The 13,594-nt window shown below is 41.7% G+C and overlaps 1 protein-coding gene across 12 annotated transcripts in view; it reads left to right on the top strand.

Annotated features, from left to right (window-relative positions):
• Positions 1–13,594, top strand: part of KLHL32 (kelch like family member 32) — a 232,461-nt gene that overhangs the window by 173,993 nt on the left and 44,874 nt on the right. For 7 of the 12 annotated variants that reach the window (XM_067702536.1, XM_067702533.1, XM_067702529.1 and 4 more), the window contains one exon: positions 2,013–2,739. The exons of 2 other annotated variants lie outside the window; for them this stretch is intronic. In XM_067702536.1, coding sequence (XP_067558637.1) covers positions 2,013–2,739 — 727 coding nt within the window. Of the gene's footprint in view, positions 1–2,012; positions 2,740–13,594 lie in introns of those variants that run through there. 3 more of the 12 variants (XM_067702537.1, XM_067702538.1, XM_067702539.1) reach the window with 2 other exon arrangements.

Below are 13,594 nucleotides of genomic sequence, written 5' to 3'. Positions count from 1 at the left end.
TGCTAAGAAATTCGTTACAAAACAAAGCAGTACCATCTGGAATTACTCAAATTAGGAGCAATATGAAAGATTAAGTTTCAGAAAATTTCACCTTGTGCATAAGGAGTAACCTTGAGTTATCCCTGAAAACTTTTGAAAGCTCTATGGGCAAAGAATGGAAAATCATTTATTAAGTTGTAGAACTCTAATTGGAACCCATCTCTTGAAACTTCTAAAATTAGGGTGGAGAAAAACCAGGATGTTGCCTGTGGGAAAACTCTCCACTTCCAGCAGAGACTTGGTGATTGATGAGTGACATTTTTCTTCTGCACTATCTTTGATTATTACTGTGTTACCATACACAGGTAATTTTTTTTTCATCAGGTTAGTATCTTATTTAAATAAAAAATACTAGTTTCTAGAAAAACAGCCATAGAGTGTCACTCATCTGCCCTACATTGTGTCTGCCTCCGTGGCATCCATAGGCTACTTGGTAACCAGTGACATTCTTTTTCCATTTCTCTTCACTCATTATTCATTTAGAGATGCAATTCAGTATATATTGGAAGCAAATTCACTTGCTACATTCTCTTCATCTGGAAAACTAAAAAGACATGCCCAAAATATGCCTTGCCTTTTAGAGCCATTTGTCAAATGGATATAGAAACTCTGAAAGCCTGAAATCATCTAATGCTTCAGACGGTTTAGTGATCCTTTTCACAAGGATGAAAACCCAGCTCACGTTTGTCAAGGAGTAGTGGTCTGAGGGCACTACATTTCTTTCTGTCTTCTCTGTAGACATTTTTCCCAGTGCAGTGAATCAGCTGAAAAAGGAAGTCCAGAACCCCAATTCCACTGGTCAGAAAGCAAGTAAAACACAGCAGAATTATTCAGTATTTTCTTTACTTTTTTAATGCTAATTGCTTCAGGTCCACATTTATATTGCTTAGGAGATCTAGTTTAATATAGGTACTGCTAAGAATAAATTCTATCAAATATGTTGACTGGAGATATTAGATATACCTCTCTATGCTGATGTGTGGAAAACTTTGCCAAACTTAAGTCAATTAATTAAATTACTTCAGGTGCTCCATAACATGAATTGTATTTTTGTTGATATTATTTTCTAAACTACTATTCAATTTTGTTATTTATGACTTAATGCACCTGCTTTAGTTTTAAGACATTCTATTTGTCTATAGCCGAAAGTTCTTACCCCTTTCCTTCTTGAAAGAGATCTAGACCTAATCAAAAAGCTTAGGATTACATTCTGCTCTTGTGTCCATAATACAAAGATAATCTCCTCTGTATCCTGTTTTTATGAAAATGGCTCTAACAAATTGCCCGTTTCTTACACATACAAACAACAACTGTTTTCAAGATGAAAACTAGTTGAGAAAAAATAAAATAAATTGATAGGTTGCAATCTTTCTTTTTCTTCTCTTGCTTCCTGATACACCTACAAAAGTTGCAGGGGGGAAAAGAAGTCCTTTTTCTTTCTAAACCTTGCTACTAGTGTCGTATTGATTTTCTTTCAAGTGCATCCTGTGGTCTCAGATGATCACATATTTTCTCACATTACTCATATTGATACAGCACCTTGACTCACAGGTTGACATATGTTGCTTGAACTGATGACATGGCTCACCGTTGACATATCCTGGTGGTGGGGCGAACCAAGCCTCTTATGCATGAAACCTAAGGGAACAGGCTGTTTCACAACCGTATTCTCATTCTTTGAAAAGTAACTGTTGTTCACCTCAAGTGATCCTTTAAGTCTTATCCGTGTTGCTTAACATTGTTCTAATCTCTCCAACAGTGTTTTGAGTTCTTTTGTGTCTCTGCTGATGCGGAAAGGAAAAAAAAAAATCCCTCAACTGGGTATAACAATGTTTGAGTGTTCCGTGGTTCGTAAGAAAAAATAAAAGTGTTATTAAGAGTCTGAAGGAATACATGGCAGCCGGCCTCTGTGCCACGTTGCTTTGGCTTCTTCTTACCTTCGTGCTCTCTCCACCTCCCTGCCTCTGTTTCAGCTAGCTGTGAGGTGGCTGGAACACAGCTGCCATTACCAGTACATGGATGAGCTCCTGCAGTACATCCGCTTTGGCCTGATGGACGTGGACACTCTCCATACAGTTGCCCTGTCCCACCCCCTCGTCCAGGCAAGTGAAACCGCAACAGCTCTTGTCAACGAGGCCCTGGAGTACCACCAGAGCATCTACGCACAGCCCGTGTGGCAGACTCGCAGGACCAAACCGCGCTTCCAGTCAGATACTCTGTACATCATCGGTGGGAAGAAGCGTGAGGTCTGTAGAGTCAAGGAACTTCGGTACTTCAATCCCGTGGATCAGGAGAATGCCCTCATAGCTGCCATTGCCAACTGGAGTGAGCTGGCTCCCATGCCCGTGGGAAGGAGCCACCATTGTGTGGCAGTCATGGGGGACTTCCTGTTTGTAGCAGGAGGGGAAGTCGAGCACGCCAGCGGCCGGACGTGTGCCGTGAGGACTGCCTGTCGCTATGACCCCCGCAGTAATTCCTGGGCAGAGATAGCACCCATGAAAAACTGCCGGGAGCATTTCGTTCTGGGAGCCATGGATGAGTACCTCTATGCAGCTGGGGGCAGAAATGAACTGCGCCAGGTTCTGCCGACCGTTGAGCGATATTGCCCCAAGAAGAACAAGTGGACTTTCGTCCAGCCCTTTGACCGGTCCCTCTCCTGTCACGCTGGCTACGTGGCTGACGGTCTTCTTTGGATATCAGGTAGAACATGCCTCATACGTTGGATTTATTACAAAACACTTTCACTGTGGCATAAATTGACAAGTCAGGCTTTGGTAGTGGTGGCCACGTGTATCTGAACGATTCGGCCAAGGGTGCCATTTAAGCTAATTAACAGTCATTTACTGAGCACCATTCTGTAGAGAGCAGTGTATGGGGGAGTAATTGACCTTTCTGTGGCTTTCTGAGTGATGAGTGGAGTAAAATTTCAAGATGGAAATGAATGGCCAATCACATCTCTTTTTCTACCAAACCTTCTATTGTTTAGATTGTCAGTTTTTGATATTCATGGACTGTATTGCACACCTTGTGGTTTATCCAGGTCCTTGGCTTTTCCTTTCACCCTGGGCTGCCTGACTAGGAGCCAGTCTTTCAAAGACAGGGCAGGCGAAGTAAAAGCCCAGTTAATCCATTTGGATGAGTAAAGCAATGGGAATAGATCCAGGTAGGAGCCATGCTGTGCATTGAGGGAAGGGATTTAAGTTATTGGCTAAAATAATGTTTTTCTGTTATCTGCGAATTGTAGTTACTCATGCCATCCCAATCCTTTATTCCTGTTTACTCTCCCATTCTTCCTGATTATTTGGGGGTTCTGATTATTTTAGTTTACTTGTTTTTGTCTTTGGTTTTGTTTGAAGCCTTTTGATTATGAAAAAAGGAGAGAGACTAGTATAATGAATCCCATGTGCCCATAACCCAGCTTCAGCAGTTATCTACTCGTTGCCAATCTTGTTTCACTCACACCCACATGCTTCTTCCAACCCCTCATAGCTGACTTTTCACTGGCACAGAGGATCCTGTGAGGCATGTGTTATTGACATCACATTATCACCTTGTGTTTCCAATCCTATTATTGGAAAGTCCTCAAATGTCCTCCTTTGAAAGGTTTGCCTATTAGGGAAGAAAGTTGCATCTTCTCTCAGCTGGAGGATACTCATTTTTTGACCCAGATGGATCTCGCTGCATTTCCATGTGAAGGACAAAGAGGAATAGAAAAATCAAACAACTTAATTACCAAGAGTAACTTTGAGATGTTTGTACTCAGACGAAACAATCACTTTTAAGTATACTTATGAAGACTTCTAAGCTTCCTTGAATAATCTTCTCTAGTTTAACATCTGCTCTGACAAAATTCCCCCTTGCACTTAAAGTAAATTCACTGGACTCTGCCCATGTTTCCTTCTGCTCTCCTCAATAACCAGGGATACAGCTGTAGTCTTGGCTGCTCTGGGCAGTGCCTCAATTATTGGCAATTCACTGATTTTTATTGAAGAAACCTAGCTCATGTCTGGGTTTAAGTGCTCAGTAATTAATGAATGAAGTTAAGGTTGGGACCAAGAAAGAGGATAAGTGAGGTGTATCCAACAATTGCTGGTCCTGTATACCAAATACACATTAGATATGAGTGTGTATGTTAATATATGTAGATATATTTAGATAAAGACCTCATTTATCTGGTGACTTATTCCTTTTTCTTTAAGTATATATTTCAGTATTTAAGAAAAAAGCCACCAGGACTGTATCCTGTTAGATTTGTTGAAGAAACCTTAAACTTGGCTGCAAATAAATCCTTGCTATTAGAAGGAACAGATCTGTATTTGACTTAGATAACAAAACAGTGATGGATTTATGAAATCAGTATAATTTATATTTTATTCCAACTTACATCCCTTCCTTTGACTCATTTAGTTTTCATATATTGCTAAGGTACTGCACTCCTAAATTTTGCATTGCATTTTCTAAATTTTGTATATGTTTCTCATAATTAGTTTAATAATTATTCCTTCCTTACTTTTATTTTTGGGCTATACAACTAGCTTTTAAAAAAAGTGCTGGAGTTTCCCTTGCATAGACTTCAAAATACGACTACTTAATACCTTCTTTAGTGAGGCCTAAAGAAAGCACTGAAACTTATGTTAGCCTGGCTAGATCTATCAACCTGGTATCAAGCTGACTTCTCTTTCCATATGGGTCTGTATGTTTCCTTTTCCATTGTATTAAGAGTATCAACTTATTACAGTCCATACTGCTATATCACTTTGTTTTTCCCCTACTATGAAAGGAAATACATTTCCTTTGTTCTTCTTTTGCACTAATATATGCTGCCTGTGTTAACCATACTTAATGAAAACAATCACAATTTTCTCAGGTTTGTTTCTCCCTACTGTGAACTTGAGATGAAAAACTCACTTCCCTGTGTACAGTACAATACCTTTAATTGGAAAGAAGAGGAAATCACCAGTGACATTTCTAATACCTTCAGTCGTCTGCCTCTTTCCTCAGGCTCAGCTTACAAAAAATCAATTGTGAATCTAACCAGGGATAGGGAGGGGTTGCTATGGGCTCCTTAAAAAAAAAAAGACAGGTATATTTCACCCTGACTATCTCTGATTTAGAAGTGTTACCCTGATTTTTTTTTGGAGCAGAAGAAAATGTTTGAGGCTATTCCTTATTCTTTACCAAATAATTAAATATTTCCAGTTTAATTGATGGGGGATTGGGTCATTGGCATCCTTCTGGTATTCTGTAAGCTTTGCCTGAGGTGAAGGTAGTAAGGATTATAGGATGTGGATTTGGGGAGCTTATTTCTGTTCCACAGAACACAAAATGAATGTTTCTTTAGGGACTCAATATTTCCAGTGTGCTCCCTCTCTATACATACCCTCTCCCCCTCACTGTCCATTTTAGGGTCAGGATACCTGGAAACCTGTCCGTGGTTTTAAAAAGGAGACAGGCAAAGATGAATTCAGAAAACTAGGCTGTATAGAGATGCCCATTAGCATGTAATTTAAGATGTTAGAGATAGTCAGACTTTACAGGCTCCTCTAGCATTTGACATCGTGACCCAATTCACAAATGCTCCACATCGTTTCTACTTGAAATTCACAATACTGAAGTAAAATAAGCATTAAATATCCTGCCGTTGTGCTTTGAAAGGTATGCTCTCCATTGTAAGATATTGTTTGTGAACTACTAAAAAGATCCTTTTTTTGTGAGTGAAAATGAATCCTGAGCTCATCTTGCAGAATAACTTACCTTTTCATTTTTGTCAAATGGCAGCAGGATAATGGGAAACTAACTACAAAATCAGTGCTTTAAAACTGCAATAATAAGACAAATGGTACTGCATTTCCTCAAAAGCGGCACTTAGTGTTTTCTTGATTCTCTTGGTGAATGGTACATCTTTATTAAAGTCAGTGCTGGTTCATAGATAAATAAGAATAATTCAGCAAACACACTTCCTGCCCTCTAGGAGCTGACAATCAAAGAGTTTTTCAGGGGCTTCCCTGGTGGTGCAGTGGTTGAGAGTCCGCCTGCTGATGCAGGGGACACGGGTTCATGCCCTGGTCTGGGAAGATCCCACATGCCGCGGAGCGGCTGGGCCCGTGAGCCATGGCCGCTGAGCCTGCGCATCCGGAGTCTGTGGTCCGCAACGGAAGAGGCCACAACAGTGAGAGGCCTGCGTACCGCAAAAAAAAAAGAGGTTTTCAGGTATTTCACTAATGAAAGAACATTTGTTAGGGCTTCTTTAACTCCCTAGAAGATATATTTATTTTCATCTTGATTAAATTTAGATGAAGTTTGCGTTGCCCCATATTAAGTAACTTTAATTTATTCAAACCTACTAAAGGGACTTTACAATTAGAACAGTATAAAGCATCATTAACATTTTAAAAATGCCATAGCTGTAACTTTACTGTGCAAATATCATTTTACTTGCATCTTAAAAAATTGTATACAACATATTAGGAGCTAATGGGGGCATGGCAGAGGCTGACTGTGGTGCTCTGAGGTCACAGATTGAGGGCACATGCAAGTGTGAAATTGGCTCCACTGTGACCAACCAGGAGATGCTGAGCAACTTTCCTCACCTCCCTGAGTCTTGTTCCAGGCTAGTGCGGGAGCCACAAAGACAGGTCCCACGCCGGGGCTTATAGTTTTTTGTTTTTTTAAAAATAAATTTATTTATTTATTTATTTATGGCTGTGTTGGGTCTTCGTTGCTGCACGTGGACTTTCTCTAATTGCAGCTAGCAGGGGCTACTCTTCGTCACGGTGCGTGGGCTTCTTGTTGCGGTGGCTTATCTTGCTGCGGAGCATGGGCTCAAGGCATGCAGGCTTCAGTAGTTGTGGCTCGCGGGCTCAGTAGTTGTGGCACGTGGGCTCTAGAGCGCAGGCTCAGTAGTTGTGGCGCACGGGCTTAGTTGCTCCACAACATGTGGGATCTTCCCGGACCAGGGCTTGAACCTGTGTCCCCTGCATTGGCAGGCAGATTCTTAACCACTGCGCCACCAGGGAAGTCCGGGCTCACAGTTTTTAAATGGATGATTACAGTAAAGTGTGTGGTGTGTGTGGGTGTGATGATAGACAGCTTTACAAGGTACAGAAGTAGTGTGAAGCAGGAAGTAATCAGTGCGGGGGCACAAGAGGCTTCACAGAAGTTTCTGGCACCTTCAGCCTCCCTTGGCCTCAGGTCCATTGGCTGCTTCCCACTTGCCCATTTACCCCTCCCTGTGCTCAGGCTTGGGCTTCATGGTGCAGCCGTTTCAATAACTGTCTTGCCCTCTGGCAGGCACACACTGTTGGGCAAACCCAATGGTCTGCTTTGTGCCTGTACCCGGGCAGCTGAGTCCAGTGGGAGGAGGCCAGCTGACAGGGGGCTTGGCACATGTATCCACTCAGCCTCCAAACCCTGTCTACATCCTGACACTAGGGTCTCACCCACTCTCCTTCACCAGCTGTAATGCCCTCACTCTCCTCAAACTCAGAGATAGAACCTTGCCTCCTGTTTCTCAGAACAAATGGACGTGAGGAGTTTCTGGCAGCAAATCAGGTGCGATGAGAAGGCAGTGGAGAGTATGAGGACACAGAGGGGCCAGAGGTGGTGTGCAAAGGGGCAGAAGGTGGGGAAACACTAGCCAGGAGGGCGCAGAGGAGGGGGAGCTAAGGAAGGAGCTGAGAATATGCTATGGGCAAGGCCAGAGGAGGAGGCGTGGTGTAGAAACCAAAGCCAAAGCTGAAGGGTGCGTGAGACGTGACCAGTACTGTGGGGACATCTAAGTCCAGAATGCCTCCTCTGCAGTTTCAGTCAGGGACTGCTTGGTAATTTCAGTGAAAGCGGTTTTCGGAGAGCGGAAGAAGGTGGAAGCTAGAATGCAGTGGTTGAAGGTGTGGGTGGAGACTGAGGAAGTAACAGCTGCAGGTACATAGGCCACCTTTGCACAAAGCTGGGATTTCATCTAAACTTGGCTCCCTGAACCTGAGCTTACCCAGCAACTTTCCGATTATTGTGCTCTGGGAGAGACTGTGCTGTTTCTAGGTACACACATTCTTCAGTCCGGGTGACAGCCATATTTTTCTTTTTCTTTTTAAAAAATTAATTAATTTATTTCCTGGCCACGCCGCACGGCATGTGGGATCTTAGTTCCCCGACCAGGGATCGAATCCGCGCCCCCTGCGTTGGGAGTGCAGAGTCTTAATCACTGGACCGCCAGGGAAGTTCCCGTATTTTTCACTATAAATTAATAAATAACATTTTGGCTTTAGGAAGAAAAAAGGAGGAAAGATGGAAGGAAAGAAAAAGAAGGAAGTTTGGCTGAGAGAAGAGAGAGTAGCTAAGGAGGAAATCCAGGGTCAGAGGAGGGAACTTTTTTTGAGGATGTGAGCGCATTAAGTACATCTATAGCTAAGGGAAAGGAGAGAGTGAATTTGAAGTGGAGTAGGGGCGTCCTCTGGTTAGTAAATGCTGAGAGCAGCTCCTAGGTACCAGGAATGGGGATAAGTCTGGGGCACAGCAATATTGACCACTGACACAGGGTCCCGAAGAGGCCAGAGGGAGTTTGGGAGGGGTTCAGTCTTGGACAGGAAGAGGAGAGACCCCTTCAGCTCCAGGGAAGGAGGCAATGCTGGATGTGGACCTAGGTAAGCTCAGAGAGGAGGGGCAGGGACCTGCAGAGGGTCCTTGCCATGGAGTCAAGGGAGGGGCAGGGTTGTCTGTGGAGATCGTGCTGTGTCAGGACCAGGTAGAGGGCCTGAGGAGCTGCTGAGAGCAAACAGAGGGAACTGACATGTTTAAAAAAATTGTGTCAGAGCCTACACTAAGTTGGAAACCACGAAATTATGGTATCCCAGTTTGCAAATTTCTGTTCTGTTTTTTGGTGGTGCTCAGCAGAGAACTGGAGAGGGAAAATCCTTGGATTCACTCACGATGGAAGGTTTTTAGGCTGGGAAGAGCCCAGAGGATCCTACTGGAAGAGTTCAGCATGCTGGGATCCCAGTTAGGTGAGGGTCAAGGGCTTAAGGTTTGCTTGAGGGAGAAATAAGTGTGTCGTGTTATGGGAGCAGGTACCGGAGAGGGTCTGTTTGTTGCTCCTGGGAGAGGGTTTGGGCTTCATAGCTTGACATTCCACTTAAAACTTCCTAGTGGACTGGAATTCCACTAAGAGTGAAATCTTTGTTGCTTCAGATCCCAGCAACCAGCTGGCCACAGCAGTTACTTTTTCTTCTCTGTTTTCACTTCTGCCCCAGCCTTTACTACTCTCCATCTGAAAGAGATGAAAACAAAACCATTACATTATTGTACTGAAATGGAAGCCAAACAGAAATGAACTGTTCTACAATCCTTTTAAAAGAGCCCAGTGGTTTGAAGAAAGCAGTCGGATCACCTACATTCTCCAAAATAATTATCAAAGCTTTCATCCTAAACTGACGGCCCTTTATTCCAAAGTAGCACTTGGTTTCCCCTCACACTGCTCCTCAAGAGATGAGGCTTAAAGAGGTGAAATGATTTTTCTGGATCACACAGCAAGTATTTGACAAAGCTGGAATTTGATCTCTGTGTCTCTGGTGTTTGAAAACCATACTTTTTCCACGAAACCTCACAAACCCGTTACAGCAAAGGTCTCAAAACAGGTGCTTACATTGTAAAAAGAACTTCCAAATGGCATGACTGAAAGTAGATGATACATAGAAGAGTAATCATACCTGGAGACTTGTGTAGAATCAGTAATCATTTGACTGTCTTTAATTGTTTAACGGACCATCTTTCTTCGGGCACAGAGCTGAGCTATATAATGTCTTCCTTTTTGTGTTTGTATAGTTTAGTTTCTAAAACATAAACAATAATATAAAGTTAAAATGCATACAGAAACAGTGATAATAATGGAGGAGGTACTCTAAAGTACATTGGTTTAGATGAGAACATTGTTTTCTGAAAGGATTGCATATTAAAATATAGTAGTCTAGTGGCCTTTAAAATTGGTAGTTTAAGTAGTTAAAAAAACACCCATTGGCTCTAAAATTCCTCTCATGGTGATTACAGTCTTTGTTTATATGATCCATTTGTGTCTATCTAGATGAATCTAGAAAAAGAAGGTAGAAAAAAGAGTGAGCTGAATTGCTCTATCTAAGAATAGGAGAAATATATCATTTTCTTTATTCCCAAAGAGGAGAGAAGAAGATTAAAGCTACTTTATGGAAATGGGGAATGGCTGAAGAATTTGGTTGATGGCAGGAAAGAGGAAAAAGGTCCAGCAAGAACACAGCAAAACCAGGACACTAGAGACAGGCAGAGGGGACCCTGAGAACTTAACCCTGCTAGGAGCGTGCAGAAATCTTTGGAGGCAGGATTTCATCTTTCTGCAGAATGGAGAATTGGAGTTAGAGCAAATTTTATTGAGATTTTAAAGGTCAGCTGACATCTGCATTGTGGTAGGTTTTACCATCATTTATTAGTTCACTTATTTAAAATAACACATGGTGCATACCTTACATATTTTGGATTACAAGTTTATATTTGTTCACTCTAGGTGACATAAATATAATTTATATTTTCAAGTGCATCAACCTTTTCTTTATAGATATTTTGTAAATTGGAGACTTCCTTTGCGGCTTTTGAATATATTAATAACCCATCCATTTGCGTGGTTTCCTCAAGTGTGACAGAAATAATATGGATACTAGTTTTAATTTAATGCCTGGATTAAGTATGCTTCTATTCAAGATGCTAATTTAGTAGAAAGATTCTTGGCTTTAATTGTTTATGGAGCATTATTAACACTCCCAAAATATGGACGGTCTAATATCATGTAAAAATAGATAATGAGCCGCAGAGCGGCTGGGTCCATGAGCCATGACCGCTGAGCCTGCACGTCCGGAGCCTGTGCTCCGCAGCAGGAGAGGCCACAACAGTGAGAGGCCCGCGTACCGCAAAAAAAAAAAAAAAAAAAAAAGATAATGAAAAGTTTATTTTTGCATTCATTGTAAATATTCTTATGGTGTCCCTTTTATCAAGGAATATTAATGAGTTTGGCTTTCTTAAAAAATGACTCATATGAACTCACACCTACTGCTTTTGATAATTAGACTATGAGTGTAAAGTTTTTAGTCTTTTGAGAATTGGAGCAGATTTACAGAGGAGATGCTTAAACTATTAAAGAAGGAAAAAGTCTTTGATACTTTATAAACCAGCCAGTAATTGTGGTTATTAGAAAAAAGAACTATAAGGAATCTATTTCAGACTACAAAATTCATTCATTTATTATTTCATACTTATTTTTTCAATATTCCATAATACTCATTTGTGAAAATAGCAAGACATTTTTATAAACAAACTACTACAGTATTTTTTTTAATAAATTTATTCATTTATTTTTCCTGCGTTGGGTCTTCGTTGCTGCGCGCGGACTTTCTCTAGTTGCGGCGAGCGGGGGCTACTCTTCGTTGCGGTGCACAGTCTTTTCATTGCGGTGGCTTCTCTTGTTGTGGCTCTAGGAGCGTGGGCTTCAGTAGTTGTGGCATGCGAGCTCAGTAGTTGTGGCTCGCGGGCTCTAGAGCACAGGTTCAATAGTTGTGGCGCACGGGATTTGTTGCTACGTGGCATGAGGGATCCTCCCGGGCCAGGGATCAAACCCGTGTCCCCTGCATTGGCAGGTGGATTCTTAACCACTGCGCCACCAGGAAAGCCCCACTACCACACCATTGTAGTAAACTTCCCGTATGGATGGCCTCTTTACCGAGTACTCTTGTTCACCTGAAACCTATGAGAGAGGTCTCACTGTCTCCATTTTGCATGTGAGGACATGAACTTGGCTGTTAAATGGCTCCCCCAAGGATAGAGCCATAAAGGAGCTGGGGGTGGAGGCTGACGGCACACATTCTGCTGAAATGAACCCCCTAGACTAGTGTGAAGCTGGCACTGCAGAGAACTCAAGACAGTTTGCCACAATCCTGAGCTGGCTCACAGAATTCCAGCCTGGAGCATCTTCCCTAAGAGCATGGACACGTTCAGTTCTTTGCATCCTGCTCTGTTCCAGTAAGGGTACTAGCGCTGCATTAAGTACAACTCTTTTCTACTGAAGAGTTTCGTGTAGGACTCTCTATTTATCAACAGAGGTGTTTCTATCCCTGAAAAAAAAAGCAAAATTAGCAGAGCCACCAGACTTGACCTACCCTGGCCAACGAATATTGAGAGCTGTTTTTCTAAACACTATTTTATGGACACTGTCAGCATTGGCTAGTTGTTGCTTTTGAACACAACGAGTTTAGGAGTTGGTGACCTCTCAGTAGTGGAGACAGAGGTTGTTTGTTTCGCAGTCACCTGTCATCTTCTCCCTGGCATGCACTCATCCATTTGTCACAGTGTTTTGTGGGGAGTTGAACAGGGAAGCTTAAGAAAAATGCTTTACCCTTGTCTTGATGATAGAAAGCATTTCTCCCTGCTGGTAGCATGGTGGTAACTTTTCATTCCTTCTGGCAGTTTTTAAAGACTTATTTGACTTTGGGGGAACCTGCCGTATATCTTTAAGTCACAGTTCAGAAGTATAAGACAGGATTGTTCATTTTCAATTTTGGCTGAAAAGTCTTAACTTTGACTGTGGCACTTCAAAGTTAGGGAAAACTTGGCTTTAAAAACGGATGCTGATATGAGATGGCATATTTAATGACAGATGTATCTATAGAAAGCTGTTAAGATGCAGATTATCCCCCCTGGGGTGGGGGAGGGAGATCAAAACTGCCAATCTATAAAATATACTCGATAGAGGAAGGCATGGAATCTGTCTTCTCAAGTGCTTTGATTGCAGGGGGCAGTATAGCAGCATGTGGCATCATAACCCAGAGCAGACAAATCAGCTTGATGACTTTCAAAGCCAGGAATACTGCTGCAGGCAAGGGTACTCCAGTCTAGGATAAATTAAAACATATAGAGACTATTATTAATTCCATATCTATTTTTGTATAGTCAAATCTGTATGCAAATCCTTAGCATCTCATTTCAGAAGATTAATCTAAAAGTAAAGAGTGTTATGTGAAGGGAATGTAATGATAAAGCTCTGGAAATGGGTAACATTGCTAGAGAAATGTGGGCTGCAAACGTGGATGCTTTTTTTTAAATTTATCTTTTGTACTGAGAAGAAATGTTTATTTATATGCTCATTTGTAAATTATTTCAAAGGGGGAAAGCAATAGAACCAATTCTTAAGGTTTTCCCTTGCAATCCTGACTTGGCAAAAGTTACAGCACTCGGTTTTTTAGGCACCTCCTGCGGTTTAACATTCTAGAAGTAATCAACCAAATAACTAACTAGGACTTTTATTTTTACCCCCAACTAGTAACCCAATATCTCATTTCTAAATATTGTCATGTGAGTGAAAATTTGTATGTAAGGGTAAGGAATCTAATTACTGAGTGCAGATTAAGGGGGAAAAAAAACTATATTATAAATGCATCTGTGGAAGACAGTAAATAGTAATTCTGAAAAGCATGAAGATAAATGGTGTGCCGTGCTTGGGAGAAGGGATGCGATAGCTGCATTCTAATCCATCGATTATACATTTAAT

The sequence above is a fragment of the Pseudorca crassidens genome, chromosome 13 (assembly GCF_039906515.1).
Source record: "Pseudorca crassidens isolate mPseCra1 chromosome 13, mPseCra1.hap1, whole genome shotgun sequence".
In the NCBI taxonomy this organism is placed as follows: domain Eukaryota; kingdom Metazoa; phylum Chordata; class Mammalia; order Artiodactyla; family Delphinidae; genus Pseudorca; species Pseudorca crassidens.
The sequence above is the reverse complement of the archived record's forward strand: the minus strand, read 5'-3'. Positions and strand labels throughout refer to the sequence as shown.